General features: G+C 36.4%; 2 protein-coding genes across 7 annotated transcripts; one reads left to right on the top strand and one right to left on the bottom strand.

The window, feature by feature from the left end:
• Positions 1–511: 511 nt before the first annotated feature.
• On the bottom strand, positions 512–14,280 carry hps3 (HPS3 biogenesis of lysosomal organelles complex 2 subunit 1). Of its 4 annotated transcripts, XM_024278584.2 has the most exons (25): positions 14,050–14,280; positions 13,300–13,378; positions 11,916–12,045; positions 11,716–11,787; positions 11,488–11,581; positions 11,304–11,377; positions 10,673–10,885; positions 10,509–10,560; positions 10,249–10,334; positions 9,969–10,086; positions 8,892–9,045; positions 8,732–8,814; positions 8,496–8,661; positions 7,688–7,769; positions 7,437–7,582; positions 5,153–5,261; positions 4,804–5,066; positions 4,392–4,569; positions 3,979–4,212; positions 3,417–3,614; positions 3,143–3,325; positions 2,909–3,013; positions 2,113–2,319; positions 1,932–2,019; positions 512–1,148 (listed from the first exon to the last, which is right to left on the bottom strand). In XM_024278584.2, exons 3-25 carry the CDS (start codon positions 11,964–11,966, stop codon positions 1,021–1,023), a joined length of 3,084 nt encoding a protein of 1,027 aa, XP_024134352.1. In that variant the 5' UTR covers positions 11,967–12,045; positions 13,300–13,378; positions 14,050–14,280; the 3' UTR covers positions 512–1,020. The 4 variants fall into 4 exon arrangements, with proteins under 4 accessions (XP_024134352.1, XP_024134354.1, XP_024134355.1 ...); XM_024278586.2 differs by lacking the exon at positions 13,300–13,378; XM_024278587.2 differs by lacking the exon at positions 14,050–14,280 and having other exon boundaries at positions 8,892–9,042; positions 13,300–13,449.
• Positions 13,888–21,064, top strand: LOC112150354 (guanine nucleotide-binding protein subunit beta-5a). 3 transcript variants are annotated; one of them, XM_024278594.2, is made up of 9 exons: positions 13,888–13,995; positions 16,401–16,477; positions 16,565–16,697; positions 17,847–17,990; positions 18,073–18,164; positions 18,321–18,369; positions 18,611–18,707; positions 19,849–20,015; positions 20,097–21,064. In XM_024278594.2, exons 2-9 carry the CDS (start codon positions 16,416–16,418, stop codon positions 20,106–20,108), a joined length of 756 nt encoding a protein of 251 aa, XP_024134362.1. In that variant the 5' UTR covers positions 13,888–13,995; positions 16,401–16,415; the 3' UTR covers positions 20,109–21,064. The 3 variants fall into 3 exon arrangements, with proteins under 3 accessions (XP_024134362.1, XP_024134359.1, XP_036067477.1); XM_024278591.2 differs by lacking the exon at positions 13,888–13,995 and adding an exon at positions 14,407–14,645; XM_036211584.1 differs by lacking the exon at positions 13,888–13,995 and having other exon boundaries at positions 16,627–16,697.
• Positions 21,065–21,210: the final 146 nt, after the last annotated feature.

The following is a 21,210-nucleotide window of genomic DNA, read 5'->3' on the forward strand; positions in this document are numbered from 1 at the left end:
GAATCAGCTACGAAAACAAGACATAAGAAGATTGAAAGACCTGTGATGAGATTCAAAAAAATCTGTTTTGTTGTTTAAACTGAAAAACAAAAGCAGCTTTAAGCAGATACATTCCTCTTGACAATATAGAAAATAATGCAATATAAAAAAATTGGCCTTAGATGAAAATATTTGTTAAAAATGTATAATCTTTTGAATTCAACAAAACTTAGGATACTTGATCTTCACCGACTTCACATATTTGGGCATATCTATATGATTATACACATATTTTACTTCTATCTATATACATTGTTATTATTTTAGTTGAAAGAATTAAACAAATATTTCTTTGGAGGACAATGTCATAACCTGAAAACGGTCCACTTCCCTGTTGAGTTGACTTACTCAACGCCTCCACAATCAATCAATCTCCCATCAGCATTCAATCAGCTACAGCAGTAACAAAGGTGACCGTCTTCAGTCTTATCAGTGACCTGAGCTTCTTAGGAAACACAACACGGGCAGCACGCAGTTTTGTGAGCAACTTTAGTTCAAAAGCAGAGAACTTGAGATTGTGAATAACCACTAAAGGTTTGTGCAACTATATTTATACCTATGGAACACTTACGATAAAATATTAAATAAAATTGTAGTCAGGGGAAAAAAGAGAAAATATGTTTTTCCATAGATGGAAAAATGATAATTCAGACAACTGAAATGTTTATCTAATCAGTTGTCAAAGAATTCTCAGCATTTAGATGTACAAGTTAAACTTGAAACTCTGCAAAGATGTAAAGATATGCACAATAAAATAAAAATATATAAGACAGCTGACACATAGAAGACAGCTGTCAACTTGTAAAAGAAAAGCCTCCATGCATCAAGATGTACATACACTATTTTAAAATACAACAAATGCTTCTTCTTTGAATTTAATTGCATAAAAGGTTGTCTGGAGTAGATTCAGATGCAGCTAAAGATTCTTTGAGCTTTCGCAGACTCCGCCGCTCAGGTCTTCATCTCAAATGTACGAGTTTCTCAGGCCAGCAAATGTCTTTGGCTGCACGTTAGCAGGTGAGGCAGAAAGTACGACGCCGTGCCGTCATCGGGAATTAGCTCCAAAAACTCAGCAGGACTCGTCTCCATGGCAACCACCACCAGGGTCTCTGTTGGCACAGAATGGAAACATGATGAACAAACAAAAAACGTCAGACATTTTTTATTAACATTAACTTTAAACTAAAACTTCCCCCACATAAAGGTTCTGGAAATGTTTTCTTATATTATAAATCACTCATAAAAGAGGAAGGTGAACTCAATTTGTACAACACCTGTGGGTTAAATCAAGGTTACATCATTGTTGGCACAAGGGGAAAAAAACGAAAATTTGATGTAATAACAATGCAAAGTGGATTCTCACAGCTTGGTAATGGAAATGTTTAATGTCAACAACACGAGCCTGTCAAGGGGCTTACGGTTGAGTGAGTCCTGTTGAAACCTGAGCGGAGCACAACTCTTACTGAAAACAATGTCATTTCCTCGTTCCTTTACCACTTATAACCTCTTAATATTTGAACAGGCGGAGACAGAAGCCTTCTTTGTGTTGAGAAGGAAACGACTTTGTTAATAAAACACTGTTTAAATAAAGCTTTGATTATACATGAACCAAAAGTCTTGGGTATTTTTACATAAAAAAAATATTCTCCACTGCTAGATATCTTGTTATAGCTGCTCCTTGTGGTAAATATTTGCTAAATCTGCATTGCACGCTCTTGCCACTATACCCAAATACTGCATACAAAATCGATTTTTTTTTTGTTGCTATAAATTTAGTACTAAAATGACCTAATGATCTGCTAAATCATGTAGAATAAGCCTGATTGTTTAAACAACGTTTTAAAGTGCATGTATTGACCAAGATAAGACTTCAACAGAAGAAAGTCTGATACCTTTGAGAGCCCCCAGCAGAATGCTGTTCTCTGCAGCGGCTCTGGTCCGCTTGCAAAGCTCCGGAAGCAGCTTCTGCCACCATAGTGTCTGCAAAGATCAGCCCAGCATCACACAGAAATGAAAACGAACCCATGGAAGTGTTAAAACCTTTTAGATTGCAAGGTCAATCTTAGCACAAACCATATATTTATCCTGTAACTGGTGGTTGGCGTAGGCTATGATGGCCTGAGGACACCTGTCCAGCAACTGCTCAATGCTGCTTTCATACTGCCCCCTTCTGGTGGCACAGAGGAGGTGCAGGCTGAAGCCCCACAAGGTTTCTTCTGACAGACGCTCCAGTAGAGGCATGATGGAGCCAACAGAGAGGGAAGGACCACACAGCAGAGACTGGAGACACAGATGTATGGATGTTATAGATCAAAATAATGATAAAAAAAACAATTTCTTTTCTGTTATTTTCGCTGGTTAATATTTTTTTGTGACCGCTGAGATAAATTAACATTAAAGGTTAAAAAAGATAGATCTTGCTCTTTCCCTGTTAGTAATATAAATACGTTTATTCTAAACATTTGATCAATTTGACATATTTATATTAAGTACTAGATATCATATCATTGGTTTTAAAATTAAAAGTTTTCCCACTATGAATAATGCTTTAAGATTCTCCAGCATTTGTGAACTTTGTTTCTTTATGTTAGTCTAATCATTTTAAGCAAACCTCTGCTTACTCATTGTGCATTTATACTACACACTTTTCGAACTATATCTTAGTGCTCTGTGGGCAGAACAATTTAAATTCTCCCAGTTTCAAAATAAAACTCTGATTATTTACATTACATGACTAAAATCTGTCAAATTTGCTAAACTTTATATAAAAATGTAAAACAAAACAAAATGATAATTTTGAGACACTAAATAAATATATAAAAAAACAACTGATGCCATCCTTTGTTATTCTGTGAGCAGCTTTAAATACCTGCAGTTTGTGCAGCGCCTCCTGGTGTTCAGACGTGGTACTGTGAGTTGGGTTTAGAACAGTGAGCCACGGGTACAGAGCGCCATAATGAGAGCAGGAGGTGATCTGAAAGACAGACATTTATTCAAAATGTAATGAGTGAAGATGTTCCTTTGCTAGCTTATTTTTGCCGTGTGGAATCTTACAGACAAAAGAAGGTGCTCTAGCTAAAACTACTAAAAATATTAAGCGTACCAGATCGTCTGCACTCTTTAGAGACCTGCGCTGCGGCGCTCTTTCATTGATTGAGTTTGTCAGCCGGTCGATGTAAACTGATGCCAGCCGGAACAGAAGCTCCTGAATGACAGCATCCTGTGAGGAGGCCATTAGCATTGCCTCCCAGAAATCCACCTCTAAAGTGTTCTCACAGCCCAGCTCCTTGACAAAAACAACACAGATTTAGAAGTAAAACAAAAAATTAAATTTGATTTTTGTTGCTTTTTTAGTCCTCCACATCAAGGACACTCACTTTGAAAACAAAATCGGCCTGTTCCAGCTGAACTTTGCAGTTTTCATGTAAAGCCACCATCGCAGCCACCAGCAGTCCAGGTTGGGTGTTCGCCAGCTGCTGCGCCAATGAGGTGGGATGAACCTGAGTGTGCTGTCCTTCTCCTCCTCCGTGCAGCAACAGCCTGGGCTCCTCTATAAACCCATACACCAGCTGCATCTGAATGTGCACACCAAAATAAAACATGACTTCAAATCTTCACGTTCTTGGTATCTCACATTTGAAAACATCCTGCCATCACTTCCTGTTATTTGCAACTTCCTCCAGAGCAGCTACCATTAAAAACTATTAAGATTCGGCTAGTTTCACACTCAATCTACCATTAAAATGCATTTTTTTCCCCTTTTAATGCATTTTTGTTAATTTCTTAAGATATATTTCTTAATTTGCAATGTTTGTGTAAAAACATGAAATCATGCAAATGTATTTTAACCAAAAAGCTCCATCTTGCTGGATAGACTAAGTTTTAAATAAATGTTTTGGATGGATTTTAGAAAAAAATATACAACAACTGCAGTGTAACCTCGGCGTGTCGCTCCATCAGCTCTGTGTAATCCTGCGGTTTTCCCAGACGCAGCGCCATGGTTGCCATGGTGATCGTCAGTGGGACGGACACACCTGCTGTGTCTTCCAGACGCTGCAAAATCTGGAGCGTCTGAGCTGGACTGCAGTTTATCATGCACGGGCTGGCACACACGCTGACCAGAAAGAAGGGCTCTGATTGGCTGAAGATGTAAATGATTTCATCTGCTTCTTCCTGCAAAGACGGGAAACTTTTTTAAGTTATGTTTTGAAATAAAGACATCTATTTTAGCCAGCAATGCAATAAGTAAAAGAAATGTTGAGTGACTGCCCAATTGGGATATTTTATAAAAAAGAATCAGGTTCTGGACAATTTCGGACAATTGAAGTTCAGTTTTTGATGCATTTGGTCACCTGACTGAGATGCTGCTCTGTCTCCTCTAAAAGGTGAAGTTTAAGGTAAAACAGGAAGCCAAGGCCGTACGAGGAAGGGCCCTCTGGAGTAGGACGGTTTCTGGAGATGACCTCACCGACGGTCAAACCGGACATCTTGTAGTAGGGGAGGGTTAAGTGGCAGTCCTTCTGACTCGCCCTGACAACAAGGAGAACAGGGGAAATCTAAGTTTTAAAAAGAAGCTTAAAAATGATAGATACAGTCTGAACTGTGACGGAAGAGCATAGATTTTTTTATTGGTTTAATTTTTAAAATGCTTTTGTATTATTTTTCTGTGAAGATGACCGAAAGGAATTATTTAAAATGTGGCTAAGTGTTTGCATTTAAACTTCCATGTGAACAAGTACTGTTCAGGGCGTGTTGGACTGGTACCTGCTGAAACAGTCTCCCAGCTGAGCGCAGTTCTGCCTGAGCGCCTCCTCCAGTTCTTGTCTGCTCGTCTGTGCAGCTGAGTTTTCATCAGCCGCACCGCTTGAACATGTTTTCGAGGACACTGATGGGTCGCCGTCACCGCTCTGCTTCTGCTCTGGTGTTTGAAGCAAAGAAGCGCGCAGGAGGAGGTGTGCTTCACTGAGGAGGTGACGAAGACTGTGGGATTGTGGGGTGGTCTGCACGTACCGACGGCTGTATTCAACCTGGAACACAAAGAAAGTTTGTACATTGGCTAATATATACTAAACTCTCTTTTAAGAGATGTTTCTGATTTGTACGCAAGTGTTACCATTTCCTGGTAGAGAGTGAAGGGATGGACAGTGTCGACCACGTAAAGGTTCCATCCGTGTCCGGCTGTACTGGTTTCCTTCGGCGAGGAGATTGTCCACTTCCTGCTTCTGATGTCAAATATTTTAAATGAGTTACATATTATCACACCAAAAACCTGCTGGTTCTGCTTTTTGGTTTTAAAAGTTTTAAAATCATTTTTATGACAATGATAGGCAGGTTTTATTGTCATAAAAAGTGTAAAATGTAAATAAAAGCAGAATCCAAGAAACATGACTTTTTAGTTTTTTGTAGATGTCAGTTCACAGCTGGTCTACCTGGCTTAGTTTGACATTTTTCTAGTTATCTATTGAGTTTCTTTAGTTTTAGTAATTTATTTCGTAGAACCAGAACATATTCTAGAAGATGGGTGGATGACAGTTTCTAAAATTATGAATTTTGATTTACAGGAATTCAGCTGGCACCCTTCACTGGTCTTTACCAGATCTGCTTACAAAAAACAAGACGGCTAATGCTTCTCTAAGCTTGGATGATGTAATGCTTGTTATCGGATTCAAGTATTGATTTGTGAGATAATGTGTTGCATTTTTCATACTTGTATATCGACTTCTCCTCTAAATAACTACTTTTTCTCTCTTTTTCTCTGAAGCAATGATGTGCTAAATCAATGTACCGTAAGTCCTTCCCAACATTGTAAACATTCATCTAGAAAATCAAATACATGAGCTGATTTCTTAAGGATATTCTTGAATTTTACATGGAAATTAGGAGATATTTGTCAAACATTCACTGCTGATTCACATTTTACACAACTTTTGCAGATATTGGCTTGCATTTGCAAAAGCTTACCAAAGGAAAACACAGATAACGATACAAAAACACACCTGGGTAAAGGAATGTTATAAGACATATTACCATCTGAAAAGACAGTAAGCATGACCAGAAAACAAAAAAAAGCCACATAATGGGAGAAAATTAAGCACATGAAGTAGCATCTATTTTTGAGTTACTGCTGTGTGGATGTCTTTCAGGTGTACTTCAAGAAAAACTGTAACTTTGTATTCATTTTCATTTTTTCTACTTCTGAGAAAACAAAATTGTGAACAAATGTATACAAAAATGTAGGAACATGTCTATATTTGTGTGGCCTCTGTGTGGCCAAACTCTAATTCTGACCCTGTCCCATCAAAGGGCTGAAGTAATAAGCATCCAGGTAGTACCCCGACTTTTCCTGTCTGTGGCTGGGATAGGCTCCAGCAACTCTGTGACTCCCAACAGCGATTGTGCAGCTTTGAAAAGGGATGCTTAATCCGTGCAAAGGCAAAAAACCTAAACTCTTTTAGTGAGCAAAAGATTAGTACATTAAAAAGGGAACACTCAGGGCAGTTAACAGGGTAATGGGTGCTTCAGGCTGTGAATTTGCGGTCTCTTTTAGGTCAAACTGCAACATCTGATGATTAAATAAATGTAAAGCTGATTTAGGGTTTCTATATTTCATCGTGGACAAAAAGATCAAACTAAATAGCAATTTTTCTAAACAAATTATTATGCAAGCCTGTTATTTTAACTGTGTACTTGCACAGTTATATCCAGCTGCATAATCTTTTTGATATGCTTTTTATATTTTGACTGATTGACGCTTCTTTCTGATCTTTTACACCAATTTAAAAGCTTTCTTGAAGGAAGCATCTGCTTGCACCTGGTTTGTCTCAACCAAAAGTAAAAAAGTGTGAACAAAAACAAAATATTTAAACTTAATTTTGTAATACAAGAAGCTGAAAAAAGAGCAGCCATGACTCTCAGGCTTTAAAATAGCTGTAAACATTTGTGTTGTGAAGTCAACCAAACCCGAAACAATAAAAAAAAGATCAATCTGGAAAATTGTTTTTGGATCTAAATATTTTGCTTTAAAAGTAGAAAAAAAATGCTAACAATTGTGAAAAAGTAAAAAATGTGGGCGCTGCAGCTTGATCTAAAATAGACAGCAGGGAATTGGGAAGATTTTCTTACAAAAAAGGGCGTGACAGAAGGTTCTCCAAAGCTGGCGTGGTTGCGGGATCGATTCCCACCGCCAAGAAAATACCTGTCAGCAAGTTGTTCTCTTTCAACTTGCTAAAATAACAACACAAAGTAAAAAAAAAAAGGCTTACACATTAGCTGTAGTCAAAAACTTCAGTGAGGTGTACGTGTCACCTCACAAGCAACAGTTTCCTGATGAAGCCTTTAAAATAATACAAATAATAAAGATAAAACCAAGTATCTTGTGCTGAATGTGTGGAACTTACAGGCCCCTGCGCTCGGGCTCCTGTTGTGTTTCAGTGTCTGCAGCTGACAGCAGGATGACATGTTGATTGTAGACACAAACTGAGCGCAGACCGATGAATAACTGGATTCGGAGGGCACACACGTCCAGGGTGCTGGGTGGACAAGCCTTTTCAACAGACATAACTACATAGTGTAAGCAGTCCATAAATTACCAGAATTATTTGTAATTCCGCTAAAAACATCAAAGAGTCAACAGGAAAAGTCTTCGAACCTTCATGGTTGTGTCAATGTAAGGGTCTTCCATTCTGGCTGCCACTGCCGAGCATCGCACCGTGAAACACTGCAGCGCATTTCTGACAGACATGATTGAAACCATCATGCCAAACATATTGCTTTTAACTAAAAGAAATCATAGAAGACTTGTATGAAAGATGCATAATCATATATTAGGGACACTATAACATTTTTTTAAAGTATTCATTTACAAGAATAAGTCGTAAAATTATGAGAAAAAAGGCATCACTTTAGGAGAATAAACTCAAAGTAAGAGTAAGTATGAGTAAGAGTTAATATTTTACAATAATAAAGTCACAATTTAACAAGTTGAATATTAACGAGATTATTGATAAGAATTAGCAAGAAATTTAAGGATTCTTGACCCACAAGGAGTGGATTTCCAGCGGGTGCACTGTTCATTCCATCAGCAGCATATTTGCAACAGTCCAAATGCATTTTGGGATTGATTCCTATGACAAACTAAAGCCTCATGGCATCATCATAAATGGCAGCATTGATGGATTTATTCAGCACTTAATGTGGGGATGGAGGCTTACAAAACCAACTATATTTTTGAAAAGCATGGCTTTTTTCTTGTTAAATTACATCTTTTTTTCTTATAATTTTACAAGTTTATTCTTGTAAAATGACAACTTTTAACTCAGAATTTTACGACTTAATTTTTTTAATGCTATTTTAATGTATATTTGCCATAAAGATGAGGACAGGTAGAATTTAAAGGTTTAAAGATTACATTTGGGAAATTTTTTATGGAAAGAAAGTCTCTGTAGCTTCACACATACTTGGTAATGACATGCAACAGGTGATCAGACAGCACCGCCTGAAGGACCTTTTCTGGATACTGATAGGCTGACAGCAGCTCCACTCCTCCCTTCAGGCTGTACAGGTAGCCGGCAGTGGATAGGGAGAAGAAGCAGAACACGCACACAGGGTCCTCCGGGGAATTACCTGGACAGAAAATACAGCTTTAATATATTCAATGTTTAAAGTAGTTTGTTAGCGTCTCATGTGTACTCACTTGTGAAGAGCGGGTAAAGCTGCAGCGAGTGGATCTGCATCTCCTCCATTCTGCAGCCTTGGAAGAACTCGGGAGAAAAACGCCTGTAGAGACAAAGTTTACATGCAACTGCACAAACATGCAAACAATAAAATATCTAAATCACAAAACACACACAGACCGGAAAAGAATGTAGGACAGCTGGTACTGTGCTTGTTCCTCCAATCCGGTGTTTTCAATGGTGACCAGAATGTCACAGTCTTTCGCTTTACTTCCCAGCAGCTCCTGGTGTCTTGGAATAAGCAGGAAATCTTCCTGATCTTGTAGAGGTTCTGCTGATCATACACAAATACACATAATTGAGAGTCTCAAGCCAAATAAATATCCAATAACAAGTCAAATTTACAATTTTGACCAAATTCTAGGACAGTTTAGGAAGGCAACGTTAAGATGAAACCAATTCAAAGTATAGGTGAACATAAGCGATATGAGGGGGACTTCTGTTTCCAGTCAAAGACTTCCACTTATGGACGTTAAAATTTGTAAGCATGTCCTCTCTGGGATATTGAGGCACTCCTGAGCAAGAAGCCCAATTTCTGCAGCAAGTTCTGAATTTGCTCAAAGATCTTTCTTTATTGTCCGATACTCGGCCACTGGAAACTTCAAGAAGATGTCTTCAAAATAACTCCTTTTATTTACTTAAATTAGGAAAAAGTAGCAACAGAAGAATCCTATCTAGTCCTTATACTGCTTATTTCAAACCAACCTATTAATCCAAGTGATTTTAGGCTCTACTTAAATGGTCACTGAAGACAATTTCCAAATATGTTTGCTCATTTGAACACCATTAAAACACAAAACCCTCATTTAAAAAAAAACTTAAAAAGCGATATAAAGGTTTCAGCCTTATTAACTAATAATTGACACGTCAAAAAAAGAATTCCAAAATAGGAAATCAAGAAAGAAAAATATTTAGTGAAGTGGGTTCCACAATGGGAAGGCCTTAGATTCAGTCGGTTCTGATTAGGGATGGAGGAAAGCTTCAAACTTGCTTAATATTTAAAAATGTAAAGTTCCAATCAACTGTCAAAACCTTGTTGAATTTGTTCTGGCCAATCGGCAGTGAGCAGCAGTTCTGTCAACACTCAAGAACCGTCTGTATCTCTGTATTTGCAAACGTTTAAGAAAAACCAAAGTGCTGAATGCAATTGCTATTTTTTGTTTGTTTGTTTGATTTTTTTTTGTTTGTTTGTTTTACCACTTTTACTTGTTTGCAGTGGTTCTTCTGCAGCTGCAGGCTCAGATGCTGCCTCCAGTTTTAGCACCAAAACCTCCAGCTCTGCGTGCACTGCAACATATCCTCCACACAACGCCACCTAGGAACAGGACGAGTGAGGTTTAAAAACATTTTTACTTAGTCACTTATGGCAGAAAAAATATAATTTGGTTTGTATAGCCAATGCTAATAACCAAAACAAAAAAAAATAATGGTATGTTACAAAAACACAGAGCAATAAAAAGCAATGAAAGTCAAAGACCTGTTTAAGAGACATTTTTGGAAGGTGCAGGATGACTGACCGCTCAAAATCCAAAACAGAAAGATTTGGATTTGACATAGTTTGTCCTGCAAGAAAATAAAAAAATATGTGTTTTTAACTTCTGATAATCTGTCATAAGTCACAAAGTACCCCCAGTATAAGGACTATCTTACTACAATAATGATAAATAACCTCACTTTATGTTTTAAAGACTGTAAGATATTTTTTCACGCATTCACATATTACTTATGTTAAGTCACCTTGACTCTGATTGCAGATCTGCTGAGAGTTTGTCAATGAATTTCGAAGGCTCTGCAGATATATTAAAACAGCAGAAAAAAGGCAAAACTGAGTAAGTTATTCTCAGTAAAAGATTATAAAATAAGAAAATGTGCATGATCTATCAGTTATTGTAGGATCTTACCAAGTTCTGCTGGTTCTGTCTGCTCAGGGTAAAGAGAATCACCGTGTTCTCACAGCCGACTAAAAGATCTCCGGTGACGGAGCAACACGAAACAGCAATGGGACGCTCTGACAGAGGGATCTCAATGATCTCCATCTGCACTCCACCCCACACCGACGCTCCACCCAGCAGGTGGCCCAACAAACGCACCCCAACCCGAGCCTTCTCCTCCGCCTGAATACAAGCAAACACGAGGGAACAGAAAAATAAAGTCGTGGAACATTTTTTTACTTTCTAGCTCTGTACAAACATTTCTAACCAAAGAGATTAGAACAAAATTTTGCATTTAAATTATTATTATCAATATCTATTTAAAATCATCCAATTTTTGTACAGAATTCTTTGCATCAGGAAAAACTGAAATCAAAAAGTTGCTAAACAAACTTCCTTTTCTGAAGAATTCATTCAAATATCTAATGTATATCACATCTTTAACTGTTCTATTTTTATTTGAAATTTAAATATTGTGTCTGACGCCATCTGTCAAGCTAGGTGGGGTAACATGATAGTCTTGGATTCTGGATATATTTTTAATAATAATGTGTAAAACAAGGATGCAACATCGATTATTTGGGTTAAGTTCAGTGTGTACCTGGAAGCGCCAGTTGGTGTAAGCTCTCAGGTAAGTGGCGTTGTTCTTTTCCTCAATAGTAACCAGGTAGTCGCCTTAGGTAAAGTGAGAAAGGAATCAAATGTCATTTTTATGATCCACTGGAAGAAAATTCACATTAATAGCATTTCTGCTAATGTTGGCAACAAAAAGTCAATGTTTGTACCTATTTTGCTATACTGGATGCTTTTCACCGTCCCCATGGTGGCAAAGCGACAGATCAGGGGGCAGCCCTCCTTCTCCAGATTGTACACCTCCACCTGAGTTCAATTCAACACAGCAAAGTTAGAAAATCCTCAAATTTTCTAAAACAGTATAGATGGGCAAACAACATAAAAATGCATATCCCAAAATAAACAAATAAACTGGTATAAAAACATTGTTTTACGGTGACCTTGCATCCTCCTGTAGCCACGACAAACAGGGCTCCACCTCCACAGCAGACCAGTCCAGGTTCCTGCTCCACCTTCACCACAAAGAACTCAAACAATTAAAACCACTGCTTTAGCTACAAAAACTAGTCCCATTTTCAGGTTTGTCCGACAAGCATTGGCAGTAAACACTCATCCAGGTGTATTTTTGTGTTGCACTTGCCTGGACAATTTGCTGGGACTTGAACGGATGGCAGTTGTAGACGTGCACCATGTTTGCTCCGACCGTACATGCAAATCTTCATGTGAACACTTCACTGTGTTGAAGATTTCATCTCTACGCACATCCTCGACTGCAAGAGGAAAACCATGAACCTCAATAGTTAAAAGGAAATCTATCTCTCCACCAGAACAACAGTAATGAAGAAGCATTCCTTCACAATAATACTTAAATAGAAGTAAATATAGTGACGAAGAAAGTTATACAACTAAGAGGGACAAAATAACAGACAAACGTAAAGATTTAAGTAGTAGTTTTAATATGATTTTGGTTTATATTTTAAACTTTAAAAATATATTGTTAAAGTGTAAATGTAAATATGTCTTTACTATTGAAAGAAAACATTAAAATAATTAAATAAGTAGTAGTTATACGTTGCTACCTTTCTGAAAAAGGGTGTTTACAATGCAGAGTACATAAGAGATTCAAGACTTTCTATTATTGTTAATACTTGTTGGCTAATACCATACAATAACAAATAAAGGTTTTATTTATTTATTTTTATTCATTTTGTTTGTCTAAATATATAAATCAAATATTTTCTACATTTAAATTTAAAAAAATCTAAGGGGAAAAATGTAGTTTTAACTCAGTGCTGCAAGCAGTAAGCTTTTTGTGTTGTAAGTGGGATAATTTATGGTTTATTTTGATTAAATAGTCAAAACTGAACTATATCTGCAACACTTATGGACAGATATTTGACTTCAAGATTATATGTTTGTGTCATCTGATGCAGATATTACACAGATTTCATTAATGAGAAAATATTGTTGAGTATTATCAGGATAAATTTTAGCCAAATGTTGATCAAAAAAGTTATAATTTACAGCTTATTATGAGATTTTTACTCAGTTAAAGTTAAAATATGCAGTAAGACTTATTTTAGAAGTAACTTTGTATTTGCTTATTTTAAGTTGCTTATGTAAAAATGACGATGCTATTATTTAGAGGTACTTAATGCTCCCAGTGGGTAGAGAATTTGGCATACACAACTGACAAATATTTTCTAAATAAAACCATAAGGAGGCTTTTATTTTGTCCCCTATCGCATTGAAAACGAAAACACAAAAACAGGAGCTTCAATCTTAGTGAAATGTTGGAACTATTATTGAGTGAAAATAGAAAGTTGGAAGTAAAACATTTCATTCGCATTAGTCAGCAGCTACAGAGCAGCAGAAACTGGGCAGCGGCTGTCCCGTGTTTTTCTCCTAATCGACGTCACATGGCGCAGTCTTGTGAGAAGAGCTCCGGCGGCACGAGCTTCACTACTTTACCGCCGCTTCCATGACAAAATATATTGAAACGAGTGTTTTTGATTTTAAAGTACCTTCATCTGTTTCTATGCCTCCCCGCGTCCATTTGTCTTCCTGCTGCAACAATTCCGCTGTAACTTTATTGATTTCACGCTGCAAAAAGAGGAAGTGAACCTTCAACCACAACAACTATGCGCCCGCTCTTTCTTGATTTTGATTGGTTCTTGAATCTGCTCATTTGCGTTCGACACTCCTATTGGCTGTTGGTGGTAATCTGTATCAAGGAGAGTGATTGGTTTATACCCCGATAGGAAGGGAATGGCTTTTATTTTTTAAACAAATCTATTTCCGTTGTAATACTTCAACTAAAATGAGGAAAATTATGTTTCTAACATAAAAAAACGGACTAAACAACACCCTCAAATGTCAAATTCCTAGATGTTTAATGTTCCTGAAAGAAAATATAAGTTTACATTTCTGCTTAAGTTTTTAATTATGAACAAGCTAGATTTATGAGAGGCACCTCCCTGCTTGCTTTTGCTTGCAATATGGTGGCACAAATATAACTCCATGTGAACCAACAGTCCAATGCAAATACAATCCAACATCTTTCCTTCCATTTGTTTCATTTTTTCTTGTGAAAGAAAAAAAAAATACCCCCGCTGCTTTCGCCCAGGGGAGAGTTGACGAGTCAGGCAGAGCCCGGGAGGTCGAATGGCCCCAGCGATGACGCTCATTGTGACTAAGGGGGATGTTTGCATTTACCATATGTATGTATGCAATTGTATGTGTGGTGCTTATGTGCTGTTGCCATGGCAGTTTACCTTAGCACGAGACGCATATGTGCCGGTCCGACCCCTCCTCGACCAGGATGCCCGTCAACATGCCAACTCTCAGTAAAGAAATTGTCGCTGATCGGTATTTATAGTGGGTGTATCAGCCCTATGTGTTAACTAATGGTTTCACTTCCGGTGAACTTTTTTATTTCAGGGTGCTTTGGCAAACATGAATGACATCCTATATATTGTAAATAAAATATGAAGAAACGTAAATATTACTATTAAAGGTTTTTTTCTTGACCAAATATAAATTTTGAGCCGCAGTGCATGGTGGGAGATATGTGACGCGTTCGGTGCTGAGCCCTGTCAGTCCCCGATCCCCCATGAGCCTTTGCGTGAATCATGGGTGAAACTTCCGGTAGACGCCGGTACAACTGTTGAGCCACAGCGCAATTCCTTTTGTTTTGGATCTATAACTACATATAAATGTGGAAAAAACAGCTGCCATGTCTTAAAAGAGGCGACGTAACAATTCCGGTGCCTGCTAAAATTGAGGGATTGGAGGATGACCTTAAAAACATAACATTTAGTAGCATTTTTAGCTACTGTTTTTAGCTACTTTCTCAATTCAGCTGCGGCAGGTAAAGCTATGAACCATCTTAAAACTTCACATCATAATTCTTTATTTCTGCCTATTTTTGCCAGAGTTAGCACACATTGCTGATCAATTGTAACGTTATCGCTGCTCGTGCTTGTGTTTACATGCTGCGAGGAGGGATGCATTGCGCGGTGAAGCTTTTGCTCATTTCATGTTTTGACAAAGTCAGCTACGGTTTAAACATGGGTAATTTTGGAAAAGCTGTTACCAGGAGATGCAACAATTACACACGAAATATCTTTACTTCTCTTGTGACACTGCTATTTAGTTGGTTAACTAAATATTTAGTTATTAAATTTAACATTTATAAATATATTAATTTACAGGGTGAGAATATGCATTTGAAAAACAAAACCTGTTTTTTTTCTCCTAAAACGCGCTAAATATCTGAAAACATTGATGTAAAAAATTTAACATCTCTGATTTACAAACGGCACCCCATACACATGTGTTTTATTGTTATTAATGACAAAATGTATTTTTATGGAGAATAAAATATTGAAAGTTATTTAAGGTTTAAACTGATTTATTCTGGAATAATATCCCTGTCTTTTTACTATTCATAATTATGTTAAAAAGTTACAGTTTAAAAGTTGTCATTCTGCTAGCTTTTTTGACTATTTTGGCATTTACTAAGATTTATTAAGGCTATTTTGAAATGTAGCTAATATTTCAGCTACATGCTTGCTGTTTTTGCTAATTTTGGCTTTTTTCTGTTTTTTTAGGATCATTTAAGAAGTTTAGCTATTTTTTCAGCTACATGCTAGCTATTTTGACTAACCTGTTTTCTTTTTTTGTTTGTTTGATTTTTTAGGCTAATTTGGCATTTAGCTATTATAGTTGAGGTATCAGCTTCAGCGTGTTTAGCTAGCAGCACGTTTTTAGCTAGCAGCACTAGCATCTTCAGCAGCCAAATTCAGCTTACAGCATTCCCACTAGCATTATCACAGGTAATGCTATATATCTAGCTCATAATTATGGTAAAAAGTTACAGTTTAAAGTATTAAAAATGTAGTTTTACTGTGTTCAATAAATGTTTATCCTGTTCGGCCCGCGTCCTGAGGTGTGTTTTGTATTTTGGCCCCTTATGCGATTGAGTTTGACACCCCTGCTTTAGTTTCTCCCCCATCAAAAGTCACATGTATTAAAAAAAAAATGCTCAGGTTCCAGTTAAGGACTAAAAGAATATAAAAAATGTAAACAATCTAAGAAAAAACACCACAACTAAACAATAAATACACAATTAGCTGCAACTATGTCAGCAAAACCACAGCAACATGCCACATTCATATTTTATGAACTCATTTTTAGCTTCTTCTTCTTTTACAAGAGTTTTGCTGTATAAGCTCTGATAGGTTCATGTTTTTTTGTTTTTATGACCTTTATGTAAAATATGCTATTATTTCATTCTATCAGTTTTATTTAATTGTATTGTGTTCTGCTGTGTTTATTGAACAATACAGTTTATCTGTTCTATTCTATTCTATTCTAATCTAATCTTTTCTATTCTATTCTATTATTACCATTTGGGTCTAATTTAGAAAGTAAAATTCTGATTTTCTATCATTTTTGATGTTTAGGAACGGATAAAAACAAAGTAAAGTTTATCCACTCTCATTTTTAAATAGATTTGACGTCCTGCGTATCCTTCCTCCCATTGCTCTCTGTTGTCTTTTATTCAAGCCTAATGAATTCTCCACAGCAGACTCACACTGCTTTGTGTTTCCGTTTTTATTAGGAGCATGCTGTGACAATGCCTTGCACCTGGGTGATGGCCTGCGGGTACGCCCCCTCCGGCTGTGCCGTAGCCTGTGGGTGAGTATGCGGATGCTAACACTGCCAGGGTTATTTATCTATTTTATTCAAATTTGATATTTTCACGTTTCTTTTATACTGTCACAGGGGTCTGGACAATAAATGCTCAGTGTATCCTCTGTCTCTGGACAAGACTGAGACCTTGGCAGCAAAGAAGAAGTCGGTGGCCATGCACACAAACTACCTGTCTGCCTGCAGCTTCACTAATTCAGACATGCAGGTGAGAGACGAAGCGCCGGGAGGGCGGAGTCAGTGGATGAGGGGGAAAACACAAGCAGAGCTTTTTGTTTTCTTCATAAAGTTATCACATCGATATTTAAGAAAGAACATGAAAAACACCCATTAAGGCCACTAAGTATGTGGTAAGTATGAGGTTTCATCATTTTATTCTTGAAGAACAGAAAAAATCAAATATAAATTTAACATAAAAGCAAAATAATGTAAAAACAATTAACTAAAATGTATTGTTTAAGTGAGAAAACATGGAAAGAAACTGTGTGATGATTGCAACAAAAAATAAAAAAAATAAATGTGGGAAAAGCAGCAAAGAAAATTGAGTTATTTACCAGACCAAATAAGTTACCGATAACTTAATGCATTAGCATCCATTACATAACAGAAGTGAATTAACCAGAGTTGGAGATCAATTTCTAATGGTTTTCCATAGAATGCCATGTGTATGAGCTTCTGATATGGGATCTTTTTTATGCAAATTAACAATTACTAATATGCTTTTCGGTTGAATTTGTATTATTTTTTTAGCTCTAAAATATGTTTGTTTATCTAAAAAATGTAAAAGATTCAGATGATTGAGTTTCTTCTTTATATTCCCTTTTATTTATTCACTTGTATTAGATTTTGTGTGAATTCTTCTTATCGAAATAAAGATTTTGAATTAAAAATGGTAAAATATTAATATATAGGGAGCTCTAAAATGTGCTTTTAAAATGGATGTAGGTAAATATCAAAACAAAGTATCTGGTATTTAAGGATTGCATACACTTAGCATGTAGTTATAGAGTAATTTATATTAAATTAAACTAAATATTGTGTGTATGTAGTAGATATTTGTTAAAAAAATTTATTTTAAAATATTTTTGCTGCTTTTCAATCTTATTATTTATTATATATATATATATATATATATATATATATATTTAATTAAATAATTGTCTATAAGCATTTTAGTCATTTTTTTGGTTCAACATTCAGTTTCACAAACATTTTCCGGTGACTTATTTGGCTTCCATAATTTCTGCTGGTTGGATATTCCGTCAAAGATCCTTTTATCACTCTGTGTTTTATGACTAAGTCTATTTTTAAACTGGAGCTCAGTCATTATTCTTCCCTCCTCCTCCTTGTGCCAAAGATCCTGACCACCAGTGGGGACAGGACGTGTGCATTATGGGATGTTGAGAGCGGGCAGCCGTTGCAGAGTTTCCATGGACACGCCGCAGACATGCTCTGTCTGGACCTGGCCCCCTCCGAGACCGGGAACACGTTCGTTTCAGGGGTGAGGATGCCCTCCGTCCCCTGCAGGCGGGTGGGGTTTATCTTTGGATGTTTTGCCACATTGTGTTTGTGTGTGGTGGCAGGGCTGCTATAAGAAGGCCAACGTGTGGGACATGCGCTCAGGGCAATGCATCCAGTCCTTTGAAACGCATGAGTCAGACATAAACAGTGTGCGGTAAGTCTGTCTACATTAACCTAGTAAAGAAAGGAAATTATCTAGGAGCAAAAATTGCTCCATTTATCTCAGAATACATTAAATATGTAGAGTTTTTATGCTCTCATAACAGTTTTATGATGTTATTTAACAGAAATGTGTTACATTATTTAACAGATACTATCCCAGTGGAGATGCTTTTGCATCCAGCTCAGATGATGCCACTGTGAGTAATCAGAAATAACTTTATAACTGTATCCACTACTCATTGTTTTCTAGTTCACCTCATTTATTCAAGATCTGCTGTTTTCAAATCTTGTTTGGAGATAATTTGATTTATTGATTTTTATTCCTGTTTTTTAATTATTTACATTTTTATTAGAATTTTGTTCATAGTTGTATCTTTAAGTCACTTATTTTTATCTGTACAGTATTTATTTTTAATTAAATTCTAACTTGTGTTGCAGTGCCGCCTGTATGATTTAAGGGCAGACAGAGAAGTGGCTATTTACTCCAAGGAGAGCATCATATTTGGAGTCTCCAGTGTTGATTTCTCCCTCAGCAGTAGGACACTTACAACTTTTCCTTCATCATTTTAGCTCCGATCATCTTTTAAACTATTATAAAACCATTCCCGGTTGTCTTTTAATTATGATTATGCTGTTTTTAGCCAAAATAATAAAACAAACTTTCTGCAGAGGGACAGTAGTTCATAGGAAATTTGCCTTTAGTTATGGGCAGGACTGTTGGCATGGAGTAAGCCTGCCCTCTTTTCCCATTATCTATCTCAGGGGTCTGCAACCTGCGGCTCCAGGGCCACATGTGGCTCTTTTACTCATCCATTGTGGTTCTCGGGTTCAAGAAAAAAAAAATACAGTTTTTCAATTTAAATAGAGTAACTTTTAAGTAAAACAAAGAAATAAAGAAATCTAACTTTATTTAACTCAATGACAAACGGCTGAAGGACAAATGTATCACTAAAACATTTTGATAAAATGTTGTGTATCACAGAAAATTAATCGGAGGTCAGTAAATCCAATCAGAATTAAGATGCACCAGATTATAAAGCAGATTTTTAATTTCTGGACAAATTCAAAGGATTTTAAGCACTCTCTACAGTTAAAAAAATCACAGGAAAGATCCCTTAATGAGCTCTGGTTTAATTTTGATTTGTTAGATTATTGGCTGAGATGCGCCACAACTGTAATATAAACTGTTTTTAAATCACTGCTGACATTACTCTCTCTACTACTACAGTTGCTGCATTGAGATAATACTAGATCACACTGGGTGTATTTTATTTTGAAAGGAAGTCATGTTTACTTCTGTCAAAAGTAACAAACTATTTAATATTTATATATAAAAAAATGTTTTCTCTTTGTTTGTTTTATTTCTGAAAAACAGTTTATATTTATAATAATAATATTAAAAACAAATAATAATCTTTTATTTTTCTAATTATTTTTCTGCTTGCTGTAGTAGCCTCAACATCACACCTACAAGCTTTTTCACACCCATTTAAATAAAGAAATACTTAATTTCCTCACCTATGTCCTCCATCATGAGAAAAATGCCACAAGAATATATTAATAACACCAAAAACAAAATGTTGATCAATTTGTGTCTTTTAACAGAAAAAGAATCTCCATTTAAGGTTTAGCGAGTTAATGTTTAATTGTTTCTGTGTATGTATAATGTTTTCCAGGCCGGCTACTATTTGGAGGCTACAACGACTACACCATTAATGTCTGGGACGTTCTAAAAGGAACACGAGTCTCTTTTCTGTTTGGGCACGAGAACCGTGTCAGCACACTGCTCGTCTCTCCCGACGGGACGGCCTTCTGCACAGGATCCTGGGACCACACTCTTCGGGTACGGTATCGACGTGTTGAATCAAACAGCTTTTCACATACACTGAACTCTCTGGTGACATACGCCTTTTCCTTTTTCCAGATCTGGGCCTAAGCATCTGAACACCAAGAACTAAAAAGCAGACAAACCTAAAGGGCCAGTTACTTTTCTGTTTGCTCAGGTTCAAACACAAGCTGAGATTTGGTTGTACATTTAGCATATCATTAGCACTGTATATACTCTGGTTTGGTGGCAAAGATAGATTTACATATTTGAAGGTGTAATTAAACCAAAAAAAGCACGCTTGCATAACACACGACTAAAAGAGAACTGCACAGAAGTATGTATGGTTTCAATATACAATGTAGAAAGCATTTTGCAAAAAAAATATTGGTGGTAGTACCTTGCATTGGCCTAGGGTAGAAGTGACACAATAAAGTGGTGTATTGTATGTGTGCACATAAAGGAAAATGTTTGTTTATTTATTCATTTTTATGGGTGATGATAGAAAATGGAGTCTGAAGATTAATTTTAAAAAGATATAAAATAATCTATTTAACTAGACTGAAAGGAGAGGGGGGTGGGTGATAGAGAAAATAGCAAGAATGGCTTAAAGAAATACATATTATTTAGTCTTGTCGGGATGTTTACATATTTAATTGGTTAGAAGTAATTGGCTAGAAAACGTGCATTGGCATGAAATTCTTTGGGGCAGAGTTACAATTCTAAAGTCAGTGCAACAATTTTGCCATGTGGAGTCAAAGTGATTATAAACATCAGAGCATGTCCTTTACAAAGTAATAATATTGATAAAGCTATACATTGTTTTTTACCCCTGAGACGTGTTTTTCCAGGTATGGAGGTAGCTTAGAATTCACATGTTTTTGGTCCCTTTCTAAGAATCTGTCACTGATAAAATTTGAATGTGCTCCTTTTGACACAGTCGGAACAAACGCCATGGCTGTTGTTTCATATTAACTGTAATTACTTTATTATAGTTTAGTGTACAGACATTCAAGGGACTGTTAATCTGAATACTACAAACATAATAAACTCTGTTTGAAATATCACCGTTGTCTCTGTTGTTTTTCTCAATAATGTTTTTTTTTGTAAAATTATGTTGCTGCTATGGATCAAGTTTGAGCAGAAATAGTTATTGATGTAAAAACCATGGCAATACAAACGTATACAAAAATATTGCATGATCAGGAGACAA

Source organism: Oryzias melastigma, linkage group LG4 (assembly GCF_002922805.2).
Source record: "Oryzias melastigma strain HK-1 linkage group LG4, ASM292280v2, whole genome shotgun sequence".
In the NCBI taxonomy this organism is placed as follows: domain Eukaryota; kingdom Metazoa; phylum Chordata; class Actinopteri; order Beloniformes; family Adrianichthyidae; genus Oryzias; species Oryzias melastigma.